The sequence below is a fragment of the Paramisgurnus dabryanus genome, chromosome 1, assembly GCF_030506205.2.
Source record: "Paramisgurnus dabryanus chromosome 1, PD_genome_1.1, whole genome shotgun sequence".
NCBI classification, from domain to species: domain Eukaryota; kingdom Metazoa; phylum Chordata; class Actinopteri; order Cypriniformes; family Cobitidae; genus Paramisgurnus; species Paramisgurnus dabryanus.
The window spans coordinates 31,901,042-31,922,199 of record NC_133337.1 but is presented as its reverse complement, the minus strand read 5'-3'; the positions used below and the strand labels follow the sequence as shown (position 1 = coordinate 31,922,199).

Here is a 21,158-nt window from a genome sequence, read left to right as displayed (position 1 = left end):
ACAGTCATCAGGTGTGCAAACACTTGTTTTCTTAATTGTAGACACACCAATCAGTTGTATAAGCACTTTAAAAAGCAGCAGGTGAGTTCATTGGTCTTTAAGCACAATGGAAAGAGTCAGAGAAAGAGTAAGACGAGGAGGAGAATGAGGAGGAGGAGAAATCAACAGAGGAAGAGATGGAGGCCATGCTGGATGTAGAGAAAGAGGAAGACAAGAAGGTGCTCAAAGTGGATCAAATCTGACAAATGAGATCCGCGCAACACTGGTTGACCACGTTGTCAACCATGGCCTGACGCTGAGGGAGGCTGGACTGCAAATCAGCACTTCTGTTACCTTTTCCTTTGAAATTACTGTACTATCGTATACAGGTTTTTTTTTCTCTATAGGATTGAGGGTCAGGAACGACAAGGGGGAAGGCCTCCTATGTTCACAGAACAGCAAGAGAGGGAGATAGTAAACATGGTTTTGGCCAACAATGCTATTACACTCAGCTCCAAGCTAACATTGTCAATAACCACACCAGTTTCAACGATATCCATCAGGTAGAGTATAGTAATGTGAAACGTGTGTGTTTCATATGGTAGCAAAGTGTGGTTTTTAAACAGAAGTGTATAGTTTAAGCAATCAAAAAAAACAACAAAAAAAAACCATTGCAAACAAGAAATCTAAAGGAATAATGATCATACAGTATAATGATATATCAGTCTCTTTTTTTAAATGCATCCAGAAAATACAGTAATTTTGTATGCAGTATTAAAAAGCTACTAGTGTATGTGAAACTACTTAGCAGAAATTATCATTATAATAAACTTAATTATTTCCTTGTATTTTGCATCACCATCACTATGTAAATGCAGGGAATGGGATTCAAGTTGAAACATATGTATGCATACATACATGCATGCATACATACAAAAAAATCACATGCATTTAGATGTCTGACCTGTGTTTGTGCATGGTCAATGAGATTTTGTAGCTCTCATCTCTGTAATGCTTCATTGCGCTGTTGAGAATTTCTGTAACTTTTCCGAGTGCCTATAATGGACGAATAATTTCTGAATGTTTAAAACTATGATATTCATGTCTAGTCTATTAATAATTAAAATAAATGGCTAAATGAGGAAAAATACTCGTTGACCTAATTATCATGGTCAGGTATGGTGCTCTGTGAAATACACCAACAAGTAACAGACACTGGAGGGCGCAAATAAATTAACTTCTTACACCCTGAAGCTATTTTGGGGATTTTTGCCTGGATTTGGCCTACCCAATTTCAAAAGCATCCCATACCCACATGCAGAGGTTTACATAAAAAAGTTTGGTATCATTTTACAGGTAACCCTTTGAAATTACATAAAACACTGTTAAAAGTGCTCAACATGGTTGTATGTGATATCAGTCCTCTAATAAACACAAAAATAAATAGGCGCTTTTTGATGTTTTTTTCTAAAGTTTTTATTTGAAAGTATATAACTCTGGCCCTGGGTATCTCCGGTCCCTGCAGACAGTTTTGTTTGATTCCAGCAATTGTCAGCTTACAGAGGAAAAAGGATTTTTTTCTCTATCATAATCTATGCAAAAGTTATTTTACTCCAACTGAAGGGAGGAATAATACCCTTTTTGTATACAATTTCTGCCTAAGAACATTTGAAGTGTCCCCCATAACCACATACAGTGGAATAAAATGCAATTTCTTTATATCATTTTAAAGAAAACCCTTTGAAGTTACATAAAAAGCTGCTGTTTGTGACAAATATTGTTATTTATGTTGTTTTTTCATATGATGAAACACCAAATTTTCTTTTTTATGTTGTAAATACTGTCTTTGATAGTGTATAACTCTGGTTCTGGGTGCTCTAGCAGACTGCAGACAGGTCTGGTTGTTACCAGCAGCAGACAGTAAACAATCAAAAAAAGAATGAACTCTTTAGCATGTCGCATTCAAAAGCTATTCTCATTTTACTAAAGGGTGTGAAAATACATTTTTCATATAAATATTAATTTTTTGTTTTGCACATATAATAAATAGCAAGGGATTATATATGCACACAACCAAAGAAAATGCTGTGAATGGACTCATTGTTTAGAGTAGGGCCTAAAATAAAAGATGGTGTATCATTTGTGGCTATATGTGCTATCTGAGGCAGTCCACACTCAAGTTTCACATATGTTTACAAAATACCATTTTTTACCTCATTATTCATTCGATGATTGTTGGATATGTGTTGATATTAGAACAAAAATAACGCTGTAGCCTTATTCCTAAGAGTGAGAGCTTTCATTTGATATAAGACTTGCCCATGTTTGTCATTTTTGAAAAATATGAAATATGTAAATATTAAATGATATAATAAAATATTGGGGGGGTGATAGTGTAAATTAAGTGTAAATAACTTTCTTACAGTAAAAGATATGTCAAAGTGATGCATATCTGCAGAAAGTAGAGACTCTAAGCTTTCAAACGGTATCTCATATGTGTTACTGGGGTCCATGACGGAGCATCAAAGATTAAAAGAATATTTTATATTAAGTCAAAATACGAAATTCTGGACCCGGGACAGGGTCCTCAGGGTTGAAGAGGTTAAAAACAACAAGGAACAAATGCAGCTCTTGTTGTGTCATTTCAGGTTCACTATATTAAATAATATAATTTTTACGCCTGTCTCTATAAACCTTTCACAAATCACATTCATTTAATGTCAATCAAATGGATGTTTGTGTAAAGTTTGAAGTACATTTGCATTTATTTACAAATTTGACACTTTTATTCAAAAACAACTTACAGTGCATTACAATGTATACATTATATTAGTATGTTTGTTCCCTGTGATCACACCCACGACCTTGTGCACTGTTAGCACAATGCTCTACACAGAAACACAAGTCAACACTTTGTTTAAAAAGTTTATAATGTGGATAATGGTATACAGAGACTTGTTATGTTTTATACACTACATGAATCAGCCATCAGTAGGGCAGATTGGTCTCAAAAATGTGCTTTCCAAAACCAAGAACACACTACACTATTTTCAAGGATTGTGTTGACATTTTAAACACTGTTGCCAGTAGGCTACTGTAAATAAGACAGTACTAAACTATATTTCCATTTTCCAGTATCTAAATGCTATGTAAATGTGTAATACAGTGTGCTACTGTAAAAAAAAACCTGGTTTACAGTATACTAGTGTATACTATACTACTGTTCTTTTCATTTTTTAATACATTCATTTGTACTATATTTACAGTTTTTTCAGTCGCTAACAAGCATTTGTCCAAACAATTGTCACATTTTCAAAACTCTAAACACAATAGGCACAGCATCTGTCTTTTGTGGCCATACCATTCACACATTTCATGTCGTTTCCACACAATATGCAGTCAGTGAACACATTTCCACAATGCTTACATTTTCTTAACAGACAAGCTATACCTCCCAACAAAATTATGGATTGTTTTTGTAGTATTTACGAATGTTAACACACAACATCCCACAATAGCAAAAACAATATTCCAAACCATAGATACAGTATAAAACCTCTGCTTCTGCAATGAGATCAGTTCCGAAACAATATATCTCAGCTAATAATAAACAGAAAATTGTATAATTGACACACAACTGATTTATGATGGGTAAATTGGGCCAACCACAGCTGATTCCAGTCTGGCATAGACTCAGTGGCAGGGGTTATTACTATTACATTGACACTTATCAGTAAAGGGAGGACTTTAAGGAGTGCAGGAGCAGTGAGAGATGCAGTGAGAGGTGCAAGACAGTGAGAGATGCAGTGAGAGGTGCAGGACAGTGCGAGGTACAGTGAGAGGTGCAGGACAGTTAGATATGCAGTGAGAGGTGCAGGAGCAGTGAGATATCCAGTAAGAGGTACATGAGCAGTGAGAGATGCAGTGAGAGGTGCAGGACAGTGCGAGGTACAGTGAGAGGTGCAAGACAGTGAGAGATGCAGTGAGAGGTGCAGGACAGTGCGAGGTACAGTGAGAGGTGCAGGACAGTTAGATATGCAGTGAGAGGTGCAGGACAGTTAGATATTCAGTAAGAGGTACAGGAGCAGTGAGAGAGGCAGTGAGAGGTGCAGGACAGTGAGAGGAGGAGGGTCAGGGAGAAGAGCAGGCCCAAAGGAGAGGGCAATGTAGAGGTGTAAGAATGCATAGTGGTGGAATTCCAAGGGGTGCAAGAACAGTAGTCAGTGATGAAATTCACTGATTTCACTAAGAGAGACTGGTGAAAGAGTGCAGCCCAATTGGAGGTGGTCAACGGTTGCCTCCATTATACGCATGTTTTGACAAACCAACAGGTAAGTATTGCATTTTACATGTATTGTTTCTATTCTCACTTGACATGTCAATAAGGTCATACAGTAATGCATATGTAGAATTTTTTGTCCCTCTAAAAAAATGCAACGTCTTCCACCCTTTGGGGGAAGAGGAAAGCTCCTCAAAAATGATCAAGATCAATACTGTAAAACTTTTTCTGTTCTATCATATTGCAAAAAAATGATTGCTTGTTTTGCATGCAAATACCTGTAAAACTGAAACATAAAAGTCTATGCAGTTTTTGTAATGTCAACAATAGCCACCAGGCACATTAATCAAAGTCAGCTCTTACTTCCACAGCGCCACCACCAGACAGTGAGGAAGGCTGAACAGTCCCCCAGTCATGAACATGTGTTGAAAAGCTGTCCAATACCAGCACTTGGCTCTTCTCAGGCAGGGCTCTTCCTTCGGCCTAGAACACGATCACTGACAAACACTGGCAAAAGCACTGCAATTTTCCTTGTGCACACAGTCAAAATAAATCACCCGCCGCACTCCACACACTCCCGGTAATATAAGGCCAGTGGTACGTTTCCAGCGAGGGCTCCGAGTCCTGGCTAATGGTGCAGGTTTAGGCGTGGGACAGACACCAGGGTACTGGGGCCACGAGCCAGGGAACCAAGAAAACACGGGTACAAACAGACTGGGTGATGAGCAAACACTGTTAATCAGATTGGCAACAAAAAAGAGGCATCAACATACCAAACAGTAGTCGTCCTCACCTTCGTTCACAATAGCACAAGGAAATACCTTCGTTTGTACAGGAGGATATGGGCTTTTGGTAAGAAGTCAGCACTAATACTAGTGGTAATATACAAACAGGGAAATTTCCAAAAGTGTCAGACTGTTCCTTTTACTTTCCACACTTTGCTTCTCATAACACATGTCAAATGTTCAAAAGCATTAACCCACCGGATTAGCTTCGCTCTCCTTCTATTGCCTCTCCAATTAGATTCCGTTCTTTGTGTCCTCCAAACATCCAATGCTCCTTCAAAACACACCACACAATCATGAAAGCACAATATAAACAAAGGGCTTAGCACTTATCTCCTCTGTGTTATAAATCTCCTTCCTCCTTCCACCACAGCCTGTAAGTCCAAACAGCCGTTTTCTCCACCACACCAGTTGCTTCTAGGGATGGCTGCCGCGAAACTGACGTTTCGACACTGTGTCGAGATCCCGAAGCGTAGATGTTTCGAAACACTGCTCCGAAATGTGATTCGAAACACCCATGTCACGTGATGAAGTGATTCGAAACACCAAAGTCACGTGACAATGGCTAAACGAAGCGGTGCAGTTCACAAGTGTTTCGAAAGGTGGCGTACCTGTCGAATCTGAAACTGACAGGGAGGAAACAAATCTGACAATACATCATAGATGTGTTTTTGCCAAGATCAAATACTCTAAATTACTGAAAAGAAGTAATTTTTCCTCATTTGTATGTAACAGTTAGGCTACTTATAAAAAATTGCATGTCAGCCACAAGTGTCCCTTGTGTGAAAATCTTTTTAAAGGCTGGAGAAATTATATGTAAAAAAGAAACTGGCTGAGTCCATCAACACAGAACAATTTATATTTCTGAATAAAGATCTTTATATGTAAACAATGTGGCATATTATGGCTTGATATATTTTATGAATTTCTATTATTTATTTGGTATACATGAATATCAGCTGACGTCACTCACTTGTCTTCCGCCATTTTGAGGACCTGAAGTGGTCGCAAAAGAACTAGAAGCTATGCCTTCAATATGCTGTGAGCATCAAAATCGCAATTTTTACAACACAACATGATATTTTGCTCGAATTATCGCCTGTGTCTCTACAAGTGAACTCGAGCATTGAGAACATTGTTTGTGAACACAGAGTTAACTAAAAAGAAAGTTTTGAACTGACTTTGGATGATTTGGCGTCCGCTCGCTGCCTTCTTCCCAGTGAAGATGTATCGATCTCCATTAGCGACGTAAGGAGGGAGGAGAGTAACGATTGATAGCTGCTAAAGCATAGTTCCATAAAAATGCACGGATAATTTGTTGTTTTGTCGCAAGTGAAAAACAATATTGACCTTCTAGTTGAAAAAGAAGCCTCATATGAGATTCATTCATTCGCATTCAGAAATCGATTATTTACGTCTGGCAGAGATGACGAACAGACACCATAACAGCCAAAGTCAGTTGTACAAAACCTTTTTTTTTAGTAAACTCTGTGTAACCAAACAATGTTCTCAATGCTCGCGTTCATGTGTAGAGATCCAAGTGATACTTCGAGCAAAGTTTCATGTTGTGTCACGCCTTCTTATGTTGTAAAATATTGGTAGTTCGGTAGCCGCGGACAGCGGCTGGAAGAACGCTTCAGGGATCGAGAAGGCATCACACCCTAACCAAGATATATTTTTTTAAAGTAGCTTTTCTTTTCATGACAGTCGAGATGCGACATGTTGTCTTTCGTAGCCCTTTACTGTATCCGTAAGGATCATAGACAGGAAAAGATAAGAAATCCGTAAATCGTAGCAAGCTAGCCAATGCTTGTCAGTGGTTTGGTGGTACTCGGTAGGTCCTCAAGATGGCGGCATGACGTAAAAGGTCATATGACTGATTTCCATCTATAATCTATTCCATTTTTTAAAATTAAATAGACTCGAATAGCCTATAGTTATCGACAATTGTGAGCCTAAAAGCTTATGTAGTTGTCAAACAGATGTTAAAACAACAACAAAAAAAATATTTTATTATGATGCATTTGCGGATTAGCGCATGCATTTGCCGGGTTCGATCCTAAGATCTCTGCATGAGAGTCGAGAACACAATCCACTCTCCCATCACTTGCATGTCAATCAAACACCATATGAGATTAAATATGTCAGCGCTCATCTAAAATCTAGCCAAGGCTGATTCATGTAAAGACATGCAAGTGACCGCTAGGTGTCACTGTGGAGGCGGTTTCGGATTGATGTTTCGAAGCCTTGAAACATATGGCACAATTGATTCAACTGTTCCAGTGTTTCACGAAGCCTCGCTCTTCCCACCACTAGTTGCTTCCATCTCACTCCCAGCGAACACCCGGAACAAAACTTCACGCTTCCTTTTCCTTCAACACCCTTTTTATAGGTCTACCACTTCCATTCCACTTGTGTAAAGTCACTCAGTCATTTGTAAAACATAACATTTCTTTAACCCCCAGTGGTCCAAAAACGTGGGGATGCGTTTTGACGTGTTTTCTCCTTATCATAGCAGAATCAATTTAAAATACTCAATCATTAATAATCATACACTTACGTGTTTGACATCATTTGAAACTGTAAAGGGTCTTCTTTAATATGTGTACATTCACAATAACAAGAGATCTTTGTGTTTTTGTCAAATACTTAAAATAAACAGGGTGCGCATTCAGACATTTCTGTCTCCGTCAGCTGTCTCTCAAATCACGTTACAAAAATCAGTTGAAACTCCGTGAATACTCGTCACACAAACATGATACACATATCCAAAGAAAGCCTGAAATGTCTACTTTTAAACAAGCTAATTATAATCGAAAGCAAATAATGCCTGTTTATATAATCTGCATTGAAGTAAAGAGAGTACAGTTTTTCCTGGCTGACTTCATTATCTTTAATGCGATCACACCCACACGCGGTACACACTGTTGACATGGTAATGAGGAGCAGATCAACACAATAACAAACAGACGAAGTAAAGTTTGATCAGATTTAAAGACTTTACCGCATGTTTGGAATGTAAACTTTATACATACACGTGAGGAAGATCTTCATTTATGTCTGGACATTGAGAAAGAGAAGCGTTTGTCTTTAACATTACCTAAGAAGAAGAACAATGGAGGACGCACTGGAGGAGGATATTTGAAGTAAGTAACAGTTAATTTATACCATTTATATTTGCTATCATATAATATTTTTATGGCTTGTGCAGTTCAGCCTACATAAGCAACCTCAGCAGATTGCAAGCTTCGGATTGAAAAACTTTCGCATTGTTTACAAATGAGGACGCGTGATTTCACGTAATGGCAGATTTCACTGTTACATGCTGTACAGTGTTAAACACAGTTATTCACTTATGTCCTTCATGGCAGCTTTCAGTAAGGCTACACTGCTGTATCTTTTAAGTGTGTGCTGTAATATGATTCCATGTTTACAAGCTTATTTACAAACGAGTATGTGTGACCTCCCGTAATGGCGGATATCTGTTACATGTTGTACAATGTACAGTGTTAGACACAGTTATTTACTTTCGTATCATTCATGGCAACTTTGAGTAATGCTGCACTGCGGGATCTGCTGTATTATGATTCCATATTGTTTACATGCAAGGCAATTCCATACATTGCGCTTTACACGCAACACGGTTTTTATGAGCGTCTCCGTGTACGAGGGTGAGCTCGCGCACATGGACGCCATATGCGATGTGTTTTTTAAGTTCATACTCGCTTACAGAAACACGTTATAAACAGAAGCTAGACGATAAGGGGATGGGCATCTGAAAACAGTCATCTGACAACAGCTTTTTATATAACTAATCACTGCAGATGTTTATCTGAGATACTAATTTAGTTTATGTACATGATAGTTTATCTGAATGTATCGCTATCAGGGATATTTACCCATCAGTTTTGTATGTAGGGGTATTTCTGTGGACAATTTATGCTAACAGTTGTTCATAACTCTCTTACAGGTCTGCATCCCTCTCATCAGTACAAAACGATGAAGTGGAAAAACACTTTTTGGACATAAAAGTTATATGGTAACATGAGCCACATGAAGTTTACAGCTCTGTTGTTTATCAGTTTCTTATACAAGTTAAGTTTTTGAATAGAGTTTGTTTCCAAATAAACTGAAAATGTCCTACTGACCTAATTTCTATTTTGATTATATTGTTAACTTCTTAATAAACTTCAAACAAACATGTATACAGTTATTTGTCCTCACATTTTTTACTGTAGTTTCCTCTCACATTCGTGCCTCATTATGCAGCTCATTGTTTGCTAGCTGTCAATCAATCCTTCTCGCATACGGCCCCTCTAAACAAAAAGTGTCTTACAATTTCTATATCAATATATTGTTTTATGTGAATGAGTATGCAGGATGATTTTCACATCATTTTAAAGAAAAAACTCTAGACTACTAGATTCTGTTTAGAAAAGTCTTGTTAAAACATGTTTAGTATGGGTTTTTTAAAAACCACGCATAAACATTTTTCTCTCAAAAATACAAACATGTACATACATGTACCTCATATAATATTTTAGCCCAGTTTGTGCTGAACGAAGTGGTATGAGACACTTGCCATTAATATGTTTTAAAGCAACTGAAAAAAGACCAAATGTAAGAGCATGTCAGAACCTCTGACAGTGTCCCAAAATGGTCGGACCCCAGACGGTTAAGGTAAATGAGGAAGTTTGCTTCAATAGTCTGTAGTAATTACCTGAATTACAGTAATGAGAAAAAAAGGTAGAATCTAAAAGTACATACTGTAATTCGAACAAATATTTGAGGGGCTAAACAAGACACCTGCTTAGCCTTTCAGCTGAAATTGCAATCAGCAGTGTTTGAAAGGCACAATGCTGAAATCTTTTCTGTTTTGAATGTGTGGTTCACAGATTTGACAGCAGTGTTTTAGCATTTAAACAAAGTGTTGTGAATCCACAGTGTTGTGCAAGTTGTGGTTAAAGTCATGGGATAAGTGTGCAAAGTTTTGAAAACTGTACTTACAGTTTTTACCAACTGCTTACACACATTTTCAAAACTAGGTCTCCTTTTTTCAAAACTCTACACACAAAATGCAAAGTAGCTCATATCTCCTTCAAAATGCAACACTGCATTCAAATTGCCACAAACACATGTCAGAATGAAGCATCAAATGGCAAACACTTCTTTCATAATAATACATTTTTGGATATACCATGTAAACACTGCTGTTCTAAATCTAAAGCTCTTTGGTCTTTCATATGCTTATATCTACATTTCAATACAATGTTCTACAGTGACAGTAATCTCCTGAGAGGGGTAAAAGTACACCGGAAACGTCAATGCAATGGAGAGAGCGAGAGAGAGAGAGAGAGAGAGAGAGAGAGAGAGAGAGAGAGAGAGAGAGAGAGAGAGAGAGAGAGAGAGAGAGAGAGAGAGAGAGAGAGAGAGAGAGAGACGTAGTTGGAGGATATTGTGGATTTGGCAGCACACACACGGAAGATTGTGTAAATGGAAGACTGAGATGAGTATGTAAAACGCTATTGTTGTGGCTTTGTGTTTACATTCACTGCTTGCTCTGCAATAACTGTGCACATCGAAGAAGTCATTGTGGGATGTACTAAAGAGAACGAAGGAGAGTGTTTCGACTGCCTTCTGTGTGTTGGGCGTCTGAAGGAAGAAGGAAAGCATCGTGTGTCAACAAATCAGTGAGTACGCATAGTTCGCTGTCTTGATAGTACCTCAGCTATTAACCTTGTGTGCCAGTACATTCTTGGCTAGGGTGCACAGTTTGTTGCGGCCCCACTGGTGGAAAGGAGTGGTGGGCGAGCCGAAAGTCACGAAAGGAGATAAGCAGTGCGGATTACCGTCGCGGGGTAGATGTCCATCTAGCCATCCTTCGCGTAGGCCTTCTGTCTATTCGTTCAGGATCAACCCCTAGTCCAACATGGTGGTGCTACCCTAATTTCACAGTGAGTAAGTGGAGTGCCATGGGTGAGTCTCTTTGTTTGTGTATACACTTGAGAGGATTGTAGTGTGGTGCCGTGTAAATGTTGTCAGCACTCGCCCCCTAGGCCGAAGAGGAGAGCCCTGGATGAAAGTGAGTGAGCTGGTGTCGGTGGACGATTGATATTTTCATACATACCTGGACGGCGACTTGTAATTCTTTCCTCTGCCTGATGGGGACAAGGAATCTGTAGGGAGAGAAGATTGGTTGAGAGTATCGTCTGAAGTACTGAAGGAGTAGGACTTTAGATCGGCTGCTGTGTGGATAGGTGGATGTGCTGTATTGTGTATGATTATACGTTGCTGAGTGTTCACAGAGGCCCGCCCCTGTCTAGATCTCTGGTCCCGCTGTGGAAGAGAAGAGAGGGAAGCGATAGGCCGACTCGTACAGTACACCTCTGGTGTGATGCCTCAATTCTGACTACCCACCGCTGAGATCTTATCTGTGGCCGTGCTAGGCCCCACGTGGAATAGCCCTGTCCTGTACTTCCGCCTGCTCCCCTGCACTGAGTCCAGTGGTGATGTATTTTTCCTTACCTGCTCACTGAACTATCCTATTAATAACAAAGCCCTGTGTGCGTTTTGCTGCCAGCCCTTAGTTTTGAGCCAAGGGCTCGGAGTCGACGTGGGACTGTGTCACGATGCATTGGAAGTCCTCGTCCAAGTGTATTCGTCAGGAATCCGTCCTTGTGAGGAGGATCAGAAGTTTGTGTGTGTACTAACGTTCTCTCTCGTATTCGAAGGCCCACGGAGCTAAAGCTGTACCCCCGCTGCCTCTAGGCTGGTGAGTCGCGTCTGTCTAAAGTTACAGTTACTTCCCCAATACACCTACCTGTATGTCCAAAGCCAGGAGCCCAGTGTACTCACCTTGTCCATTCACTGCATTGCCAAAGCTAAGAGCCCAGTGTACTTACCTAGCTTACCTACTGTACGCCCAAAGCCAAGAGCCCAGTGTACTCACCTTGTCCATTCACTGCATTGCCAAAGCTAAGAGCCCAGTGTACTTACCATGCCTAACTACTGTACGCCCAAAGCCAAGAGCCCAGTGTACTCAGCTTGTCCATTCACTGTACGGCTGTGTGCTACCTATCTGTTGGGATTGCCAAATTCAGGTACTTGCCCCCTCCCCTACTTACCTTCGTACTTGCCCGTGTTCACTCCTTTTTGCCCAGGAACAGGAAGTGGAGAAACTCGGCTGAAACGACTGGAAACATAAGGAACTCGATTAGGAATATACACCGTTAAGTCACGGACGGACGCATTGAAGAAGAGTACAGAGTGACTTACCTCCCCGTGAGAGTCCTAGGCGACTCTGTATCCATGCTCTCCCTGGCTCGGAGAGCTATAGTTTTAGTGCCCCTCTTTCCCCGCCCCTTTCCTCTTTTAAATGTAATAAAGTTTGTTTTAAATTGCACTTACTCTCTCATGTGTCTTGTCATTGGGGTATCTTTGGGACCTCCTCGAGGTGGAAATTAAGGAGGGGCGAGACTCACGACATTGGTGGTCCGCTCCGACCTGTGACATATACATTAGCATACAACAAAACTATAAACATGTAAACCAAAAGTATATTCTTTACAGTAGAATACTGTAAATTGTGTGTGGGGTCCCAGTCAAGGAATTGGCGGTGGGTGGGTTTGCAGATTGCCAAAACAGGTAAACCTACCTTTGACCTATTTATAGATCAATCTATAAACTAAAACAGTGATTGGTTAGCAATTAGTGTTTGCACATGTGAGGAGTGTGACCTGGTGAAGAAGTGTAGCATTTTGATTGGTTGTGTTTGGAAAAGGAAAGCAAGTCACTTCCTCATAGATCTTTGTGTTTTAGGTAGAGAGTTGTGTGTAGTGTTTTAAAAATGTGTTTTATGCAATTGAAAACTGAGTCAAAGGCTGAGAAAAAGCTTATGGTTTTGAAGATTTGGCATGTAGTTTTGCACTTTGAGTGAGAGGTTTCAAAAAACGTGTGACATGAAAAGATTTTGTGTGTAAGCAATCATAAAAAACTGTGACCAATGAAAAACGAACTAGAGTTTGGTCCACATGAACTGCTGCTGTGCAGACTAGTTAGAGTTTTGCACATGTGACTCCAGTTGTGCCCACTGTCGTTTAGCAATCTAAAAAAACTGTAACCTGAAATAACATCGACAAACTATATATTGTTGGAAAGCTCAGGGAATGTATTTTTTATATGTCAAGTCCATTTGATGATAGAATTTGTATAGTGACAGTTATTTTGTTAAATGTCACTCCCCCCATAGGAATACATATGAATGATTATGTATTTATAACTAATATCCTATAAACTTGAAATAATCTTGACAAACTATATATTGTTGGAAAGCTCTAGGAATGTAGTTTTCATATTTCAAGGTCATTTGATAATGGAAAATTAGTAGTGACAGTCATTTTGTTAATTGTCACTGACCCAGTAGGAGTACATATGAATTCGTATATATTCATAATTCTAATATTCTAAGATTAATTAATCTATAAATCTTCAAAAATCTTGACAAACTATATATCGTTGGAAAGCTCTAAGAATGTAGTTTTCATATATCAAAACCTTTTTGCATTAAAAACAATGCAGAGACAGTAATTTATTAACTTGTGACAAGATAATGCAACTAACCGTTGACACCTAGTGGCCTTGGTTGGTAAAACCACTAAAAGTGTGACAGAAACTTATTTTTTTGTTATTCTCACTTAAAATTTGGTTCAGAACTAGTTGAGACTTGTGTCTTTATTGTTGTCATGTTTTGAGAGTAAAACATTGTAAGTTTTATATTCATTTGATTAGAGTATATACTTTATTTCATTATTTGTATTATTTCAAATAAATTTAAACGGGTATAACTATTTTGTCATTTAATATTCACAACTTCAAACACTTCAGTGTAAAACTATAAATTGTCTTATTTAAAAAGAGACCAATATTTTGCTTCTAGATCATAGAATGCCAGAGTTATAGTCATTTGAACGTGCAGATCACCTTTTAACCTTTGAGTGGGGGGGGGGGGGGCGGTGACAGTTATAGGTTTAATACTGAAACCACATTTTCAAAACTCTAAACGCAATTAGCACAACATCCGTTTGTTGTAGCCACACCAATACAGTTTTTTTTTTCGATTGCAAACCGACAGTGGGAACAACCCGAGTCACGTTTGCAACAGTCTGGGCATAGACTGTCAAAATTCTAACAATTAGTGGCATTACAAAAAATGCATTACTTGTCATGTTTAGTTTAACCTGTACAGTATGAAATTCATTAAAAAAATTATAATACAGTTTTTTTTACAATTGCTTACACACTAAAATTAAACATTTCCCAAAATTAGCAAAACCTTACACTCAAGGAGCAAAACATAAGGTTAGATTTGCACAACTGTAAGCACATTGTTAGCTTCACACTTTTGCTTAACATTTGCAAAACACTAAACACACTTGTATACATCAGACATAGAAGTATATCAGGATGTCACTTCCTTGCAATTCCAAAGCACTGACTGTCAAATTGCTGTTAAACACAGCAAGCAGGTGCACAAACACACTCTTGCTAAATTGTAGACACACCAATCAGGTTTAAGCACTATAACAATGCAGCAGGTCGGTTCACCTGTCTTTAACCAAAATGGAAAAAGTCAGAAGATAAGTGAGGGTGAGAGGAGGAGTACACAGCGGAGGAGGAGGAGAAGGAGGTAGGGGCTAAGGAAGACCTGAAGCAGAAGGGGAATGTGCACAAAGAAGAAGAGGAGCAAATTTATCAAATGAGATTCATGCAACACTAGTGGACTATGTTGTGAACCATGGATTGACACTGAGGGATGCTGGACTGAGAGTTCAGCCAAATCTTAGCAGATATGCAGTGGCAAGGGTCATAAATGCTTTTCAACAGGAAAACAGGTAAAAGAAGATCTGTCTACAGTTACAGTAATCAGACGATTGTATGCACCATATCAGCACTTGTGATACCCCTTCCTGTGACACTTGTGCATTTATCGAGAGAGTTACCGGTTTGTATTTGGTAACCTTACTATAAGGGGTAAATAAACAGTGCGGGTCGATAAACGTCACGTGGCTCAAAAGTGAAATGTGTATTACAACTTACCAGGTTGCCCAATGTCCTCACTGACACTCTTCCAAGGGAGGTCCTTTTTATTCCTGTCTCTATAGAAATAAGAACTTGTCGTATAACTCCGGGTGACGGCTCACGGACAATATCAAGCATTCCTTCATGTTGAATGAGTGACTCAGGGCGGGGCTGCCTCCACAGCAGCAAGCAGGCTCCTGATTGGTTAACGCGGCACGAAATTCCACCAAAGTTCAAATTTTTCACCAAATACCAAATACAAACCGGTAACTCTCTCGATAAATGCACAATCAACATAAGTCATCTTGCAAACAGACAACCGCATAACACTTGCCCTTCCTGACGTGCATCAAATGCATGCTTTTTCCGCTTGTCTACTCTACTCTACACGTGCCAATGCATTCAAAGTGTTCAAGTGGCAAACTAGGCGCTGTAGACGCGATTTTGACGCCTGAAACGCGGTTGGTGTAAACTCAGCATTAGAAGAGCTCCGGGGAGGAACGGGGGCAGCCGCTGCAGGACACCCTAGGCGAGGGGCAGACTGAGGTGCCGATGTGAGCGATGGCCTACAACCTGGTTCTGGGTCGCACAGAATTCCTGTCAAAACACCTTGTGAGTGAGTTTAGCTTAAATACTGAATAGTTGTTGTGCAAAAGAAAATGCACCAACCGACAAGGAGACAAATTATGCTTCTACAGAATGTCGTCAGAGACAAAAACACAGAAAAGAGGAATTTGTGAATTTTGTGTAATAAATGTGTCTCTGTCCAACAATGGCAGCCATTAATATACACTCATATTAACAGTGACCACTTCATTAAAGGTAACCTCAAATAAACACATTGATTTATTAATCATTGTATTTTGGCCATAAATCTTATCTTTACATCATTTTCTTACCTGGATTATTGTCGCATTCTGAGGCAATCAAGTAATTAACTTTATTACACTAACTGCAAAGTTGCTAAAAAATTGTCATGTAAAAATGCAATGTTTGCAAGTTCTTTTGCACTTTTATTAAATCATGTATCAAGAGTAATAAACTTGTGCCCGGACTGAACTTCAATTTCTAAACTTCCTAATATTATTAAGGAGTACCCAAACAACAGGTTTAAATCCCTCCCTCTGAAGTAAAGTATAAAAGATAGGACTCATCATCGATCATCACACAATCTACACTAGTGAAGATTTGACAGGAAGGTGAGTTTTTGTAACATTTGTTTATAATATTTACTCATAATCAGCAATGTATATATGAGTGCAGATGTGTCACTTTTCCTCTTAATTCATTTTCAGATTCATCATGGCAGTCATGAGAGCTCTTGTGCTTCTTTTCTTGGTCTTTTCTGTTGAGAGTGCACCAGGTAACCAAAACATTTACAAGATTTACCAAACCCTGTAACCAATATTCCAGATTAAATTCCCATAGAATTGTGTTTTCCATAAAACTTTTTAATGAACCAAAGGGGTGTAACATTATCTAAAAGGATACCAACAAAGCAACACTTATACACAGAAACAAAAAACTAAGAATGTGACTTAACAATAATATTTTTTTTACTGTATAGCTGAAAAGAAATGCCCACAAGGATGGACACCTTTTGACGTGAAATGCTACAAATTCTTCCGTAATTTTGTTGACTGGGCCAGAGCTGAGGTACTGTTATTCAGTTATTCAAATAGTTGAATAATGATACTAAATATCCTCCAATGATTTAAGCTAAACTGATTAGATTTAATATTTGCAATAAAATCTCTCTTTAGAAAAACTGTCAATCCGTTGGTGCAAATCTTGCATCTGTGCGCGGTACAGAGGAAAACAACTTTCTTCTGAGTCTGCTTAGTTATCCTGACACACGTGTTTGGATTGGTGGTCATGATGGTGAAATTGTAAGTCAATTTGCTCTGAAATGCTGATATTGTCTTGCTAGTCTGAAATTAATGTTAATATAAAACTGATTCTTGTTTCTATAGATACAATAACTGTATACATGCTTTTTTTTACAATATAAATGACTGAATTATATCATTAATGAGTGTGAATAGATTATTAGTAAACTCTTTGACTTACATCACTCATTAGGAAGGACAATGGCTGTGGTCTGATGGATCTCAATTTCACTTTACCAACTGGTGCCCTGGAGAACCTAACAATAATGATGTTAACGAGCACTGCCTGGAGATAAACTTTAGCAGTAAGAATGAATCATATAATTACCGTTTTTATTTACAATCTTAACATTTTATGGCATTTAGTTTTAAAAGGCTAGTTTAGTTGTCAGAAAATGTTACGTGCAGTGCATTCACTACATTCAGATCCCTTTTACTTAAGTGTTGTTGTGTTGCAGCTTGATGGTACAATTCATACTCGGTTCCCCAAAATGAAAAAGTGAAATGTCTATACATTTTTTTTTTTTTATAAAAAAATGTCACATTTACATTTACTGTATTTAAACCAAGGGTGCCAAACTCGGTCCTGGAGGGTCGGTGTCCTGCAGAGTTTAGCTTCAACACTAATCAAACACACCTGAAGCAGCTAATTAAAGTCTTACTAAGCATACTAGAAACTTCTGGACAGGTGTGTTGGGACAAGTTGAAGCTAAACTCTGCAGGACACCGGGCCTCTAGGAACGAGTTTGTGCACCCCTGAATTAGACCCTTTGCAACAACACTTGACATTTTGCTCAGATGCTTCTTGATCGTTGCTGATGTATACATTTATTTTTATTCAAACTACACCAGTAATGATCAGTACTGATTTTATTTTCATCTTATCCCACAGATACCCGTTGCTGGAATGATGCGCCCTGTTCATACACAATCAGCTACATTTGTGCCAAACCTCTGGGATCATGAAAAATCTGTCTGTTTCAAAGTACTATGATTGTACTACATGCCTATACATTTTTTTTCTGATCTTATCCTTTAAACTCAGTATCTTACTGAACCTTTCTGAAAACTTCTCCAATCAATAAAAGCATTTATAAAGCAAATTGTGTGCATTGTGGAGTCAAAAAAATTAATAATTAAATTAAATACAATATAAAACAAAACAACAATACATCTAAAACAACAAAAAGGGCTTTCACAATTGAAATAGTTAACCGTTATTCTAAACCCCAGGTTAATAGAATCCTAGGTTATCTGTTTCACGTTTGTTCATACTTAATCAGGGGTTAAGAGATAACCCTGAGTATTTATAATCTGATGTTTCACGATGTGCATTCCTAAACCTTAAGATAATGTTTTCATTTGCATATTTGTGGTATCAGCAATTTAAGAAAGTTTCTTAACCTCCTCTTAGGGAACAGACAGCAGGAGTAGGGAACTGAGCAGCGTTCATGACTGAGGTTCTCTTCAAAACAACTGAAATACATTGAGACCAATACTGTACATCAACAGCAGTTACTTTACATCAAAGGGTAAAAACCATAATCATGATCAAATAATAATAATAGCAAACAGATTTGATGTAATTTCTTGTTGATTTCTTGTTTGCAATGGTATAATAATGCAGTATTAAAAACAAGAATAAAGTTTCAAGTATTTAGTGTGAGCTTCAGTCTCCTCAAAAGAGATAAAGATGTGTTTAGTGCAAAAAGAGACATAAATATATATAAATGCTATTTCTGTAACTTTGCCGCCTGCCTGTAATGGATGAATTATTTCTAAATGTCTATAAACTCTGATATTTCTTCATGTCTAGTTTATCACAGTTTTTTTACAGTTGCTAACAAGCGTTTGTCCAACCAGTTGTCACATTTTCAAAACTCTAAACACAATTAGCACAGCATCTGTCTTTTGTGGACATACAATTCACACATTTCATGTCGTATTCACACAATATGCCGTCAGTAAACACATTTATACAATGCTTACATTTTCTTAAAAGACAAGCTATACCTCCCAACAAAACTATGGAATGTTTTTGTAGTATTTACAAATGCTTACACACAACATCCCACAATAGCAAAAACAATATTCCAAACCTTAAATACAGAATAAATCCTTAATGTTGGGTAATTGGGCCAACCACAGCTGATTCCAGTATGGCTTCGACTCAGTGACAGGGCTAATTTTTTCTATTACATTGAAACATATACTGTAAAATGAGGACTTTGAGGAGTAATGTTTTTGGAAACAGATTGTGGTGGTGGTGGCATTTCAAGGGCTGCAAGAACAGTAGTCAGTGATGAAATGTACAAGTGGACATACAGTTCCCAACCAAGAAATTTAGTGTAAAAAAAAGGTTGATTGCATGTTTTGCATGCAAATACCTGTAAAACTGAAACATAAAAGTCTATGCAGTTTTTGTAATGTCAACAATAGCCAATATTTTGAAACCTGGTGTACTTTAATTGACTGCATGTAACTTGTGAAGTGAAAAGAAGTGTTATTCTTTGACAGAATAATTTCATTTTGAGTCAGATTTCCAGTGTTTTGGTAAAGTTATAAGATGTGTTCTATTTTGAAATGAAGAGTTAGTATAAATTTAACAAAATGTGTTTTTGAGAAGAAAATTATTGGCCAATTGTGTTTTGTAGGCGTGAGTCTGTGTTAAGTGTTTAGAAAAAGTATCTGAAGTATGGGTAAGGGCTTGTTAGTGACTGAAAAAAAATGTAATAAAAACAAATATGAAAGGGTTTATGAGAAAAATACCCATTTACCTAGGGTCAGGTGAGTTGCATTGAGACAGACAGTAGAGGGTGCAATTAAACTAAAATTGCTAACGCCTGTACAGAGTAAAAATAAAATAACAGCATCAAGCAAAGCATTCTAGGAAACAAAATCTGAAGATTGATGATGATTTCTGGGTTCCAGAATGCTTTGCATGATGCTGTTATTTTAGTTTTACTCTGTAAAGACTTGTAAATGTTTAATGTTCATTTACAGTTTTTTGGATTACTTACACACTAAAATTAAAAGTAGTACACTATTAGCAAAACCTTGCACTCGAAGCAAAACATCAGCCCATATTTGCACAACTGTAAGCACATTGTCAACCTCACACTTTTTGCAAAACTCTACACACAGTGATTTGCAAAGCACTAAACACACTTAACATACATTACACACAAAAATCTTGAAGTCACTTCCTTGCAATACCAAAGCACTTACTGTCAAATTACAACACCGTCCAACCAGTTGGTTCAACACGGTCATCAGGGTTGCATTCAGCCCAGGAAAAAAGTTGCACAACGTTTCTTAAACAGAAACGGGGATGCGTTTAACGCAAGAGTTGCAACTCTGGCAGATGAGAGGCTATTCTTTGTGTTCTTTTTTAAATGTTTCCGGGGCCCGGTAAAATTTTTATAAATACGTGTTTACAGTTTTTTACGATTGCTATTATAGCTTTTTCAATACTTCGAACAATTTTCAAAAACATTTCATGCACCAACACACCTACAATACACATGCAGCAGGCAAAATCATTAATTTCATGCTCAAAATCACACATTGAAAACTAAACTCTCACACTGTTTAACAAAACACTGTAAACACTTCTCAGAATCAACTAGTTTTGCCAAAATCACAAACTCATGTTCTCTTTCAACAGAAACATTTAGTCAATCATAACACAATGTCATAAAAAACACTAATATCAGATGAAAAAAACGAAACTGCATTAGTTTATATGTATCAGGTATGCCCTTATACAACAGACACTATATTGTATTGATCAGACATTGTGATTGGCACTGCAGTTTCTTTTAAAATCTCTTTATATTTTTGTTTGGTTGGGTTTAGTAAATGTGAACATTTTGTTTGTTTTGCTGCAAAAAATCATAAATCTCAAAGTAGCTTTAGAGAATGTCCAGTTTGTGAAAAAAGAAGAGAGACACAACTGCTGCATTAAAGACTTTACAGTATTTACAACAGGACATTACTGCAAGATAACAAACATTTTCAATATTGCAGCCATTTACAGTATAAAGTAAAAATAAAACAATTACAAACAGAAAAAAAAATCTCAAACACATAAAAACACAAAAAGAAAATCTCATCATCTAATCTATTGCGTTTCAATTTGGCCAAATG

General features: G+C 37.8%; 1 protein-coding gene across 1 annotated transcript; it reads left to right on the top strand.

Moving 5' to 3' along the window:
* Positions 1-16,419: 16,419 nt before the first annotated feature.
* Positions 16,420-18,112, top strand: LOC135779078 (galactose-specific lectin nattectin-like). The gene is made up of 5 exons (XM_065289732.2): positions 16,420-16,483; positions 16,688-16,776; positions 16,884-17,009; positions 17,203-17,314; positions 17,902-18,112. The coding sequence occupies exons 1-5, from the start codon at positions 16,423-16,425 to the stop codon at positions 17,973-17,975; spliced, it is 462 nt and encodes a 153-aa protein (XP_065145804.1). The 5' UTR covers positions 16,420-16,422; the 3' UTR covers positions 17,976-18,112.
* The last annotated feature ends 3,046 nt before the right edge of the window (positions 18,113-21,158 follow it).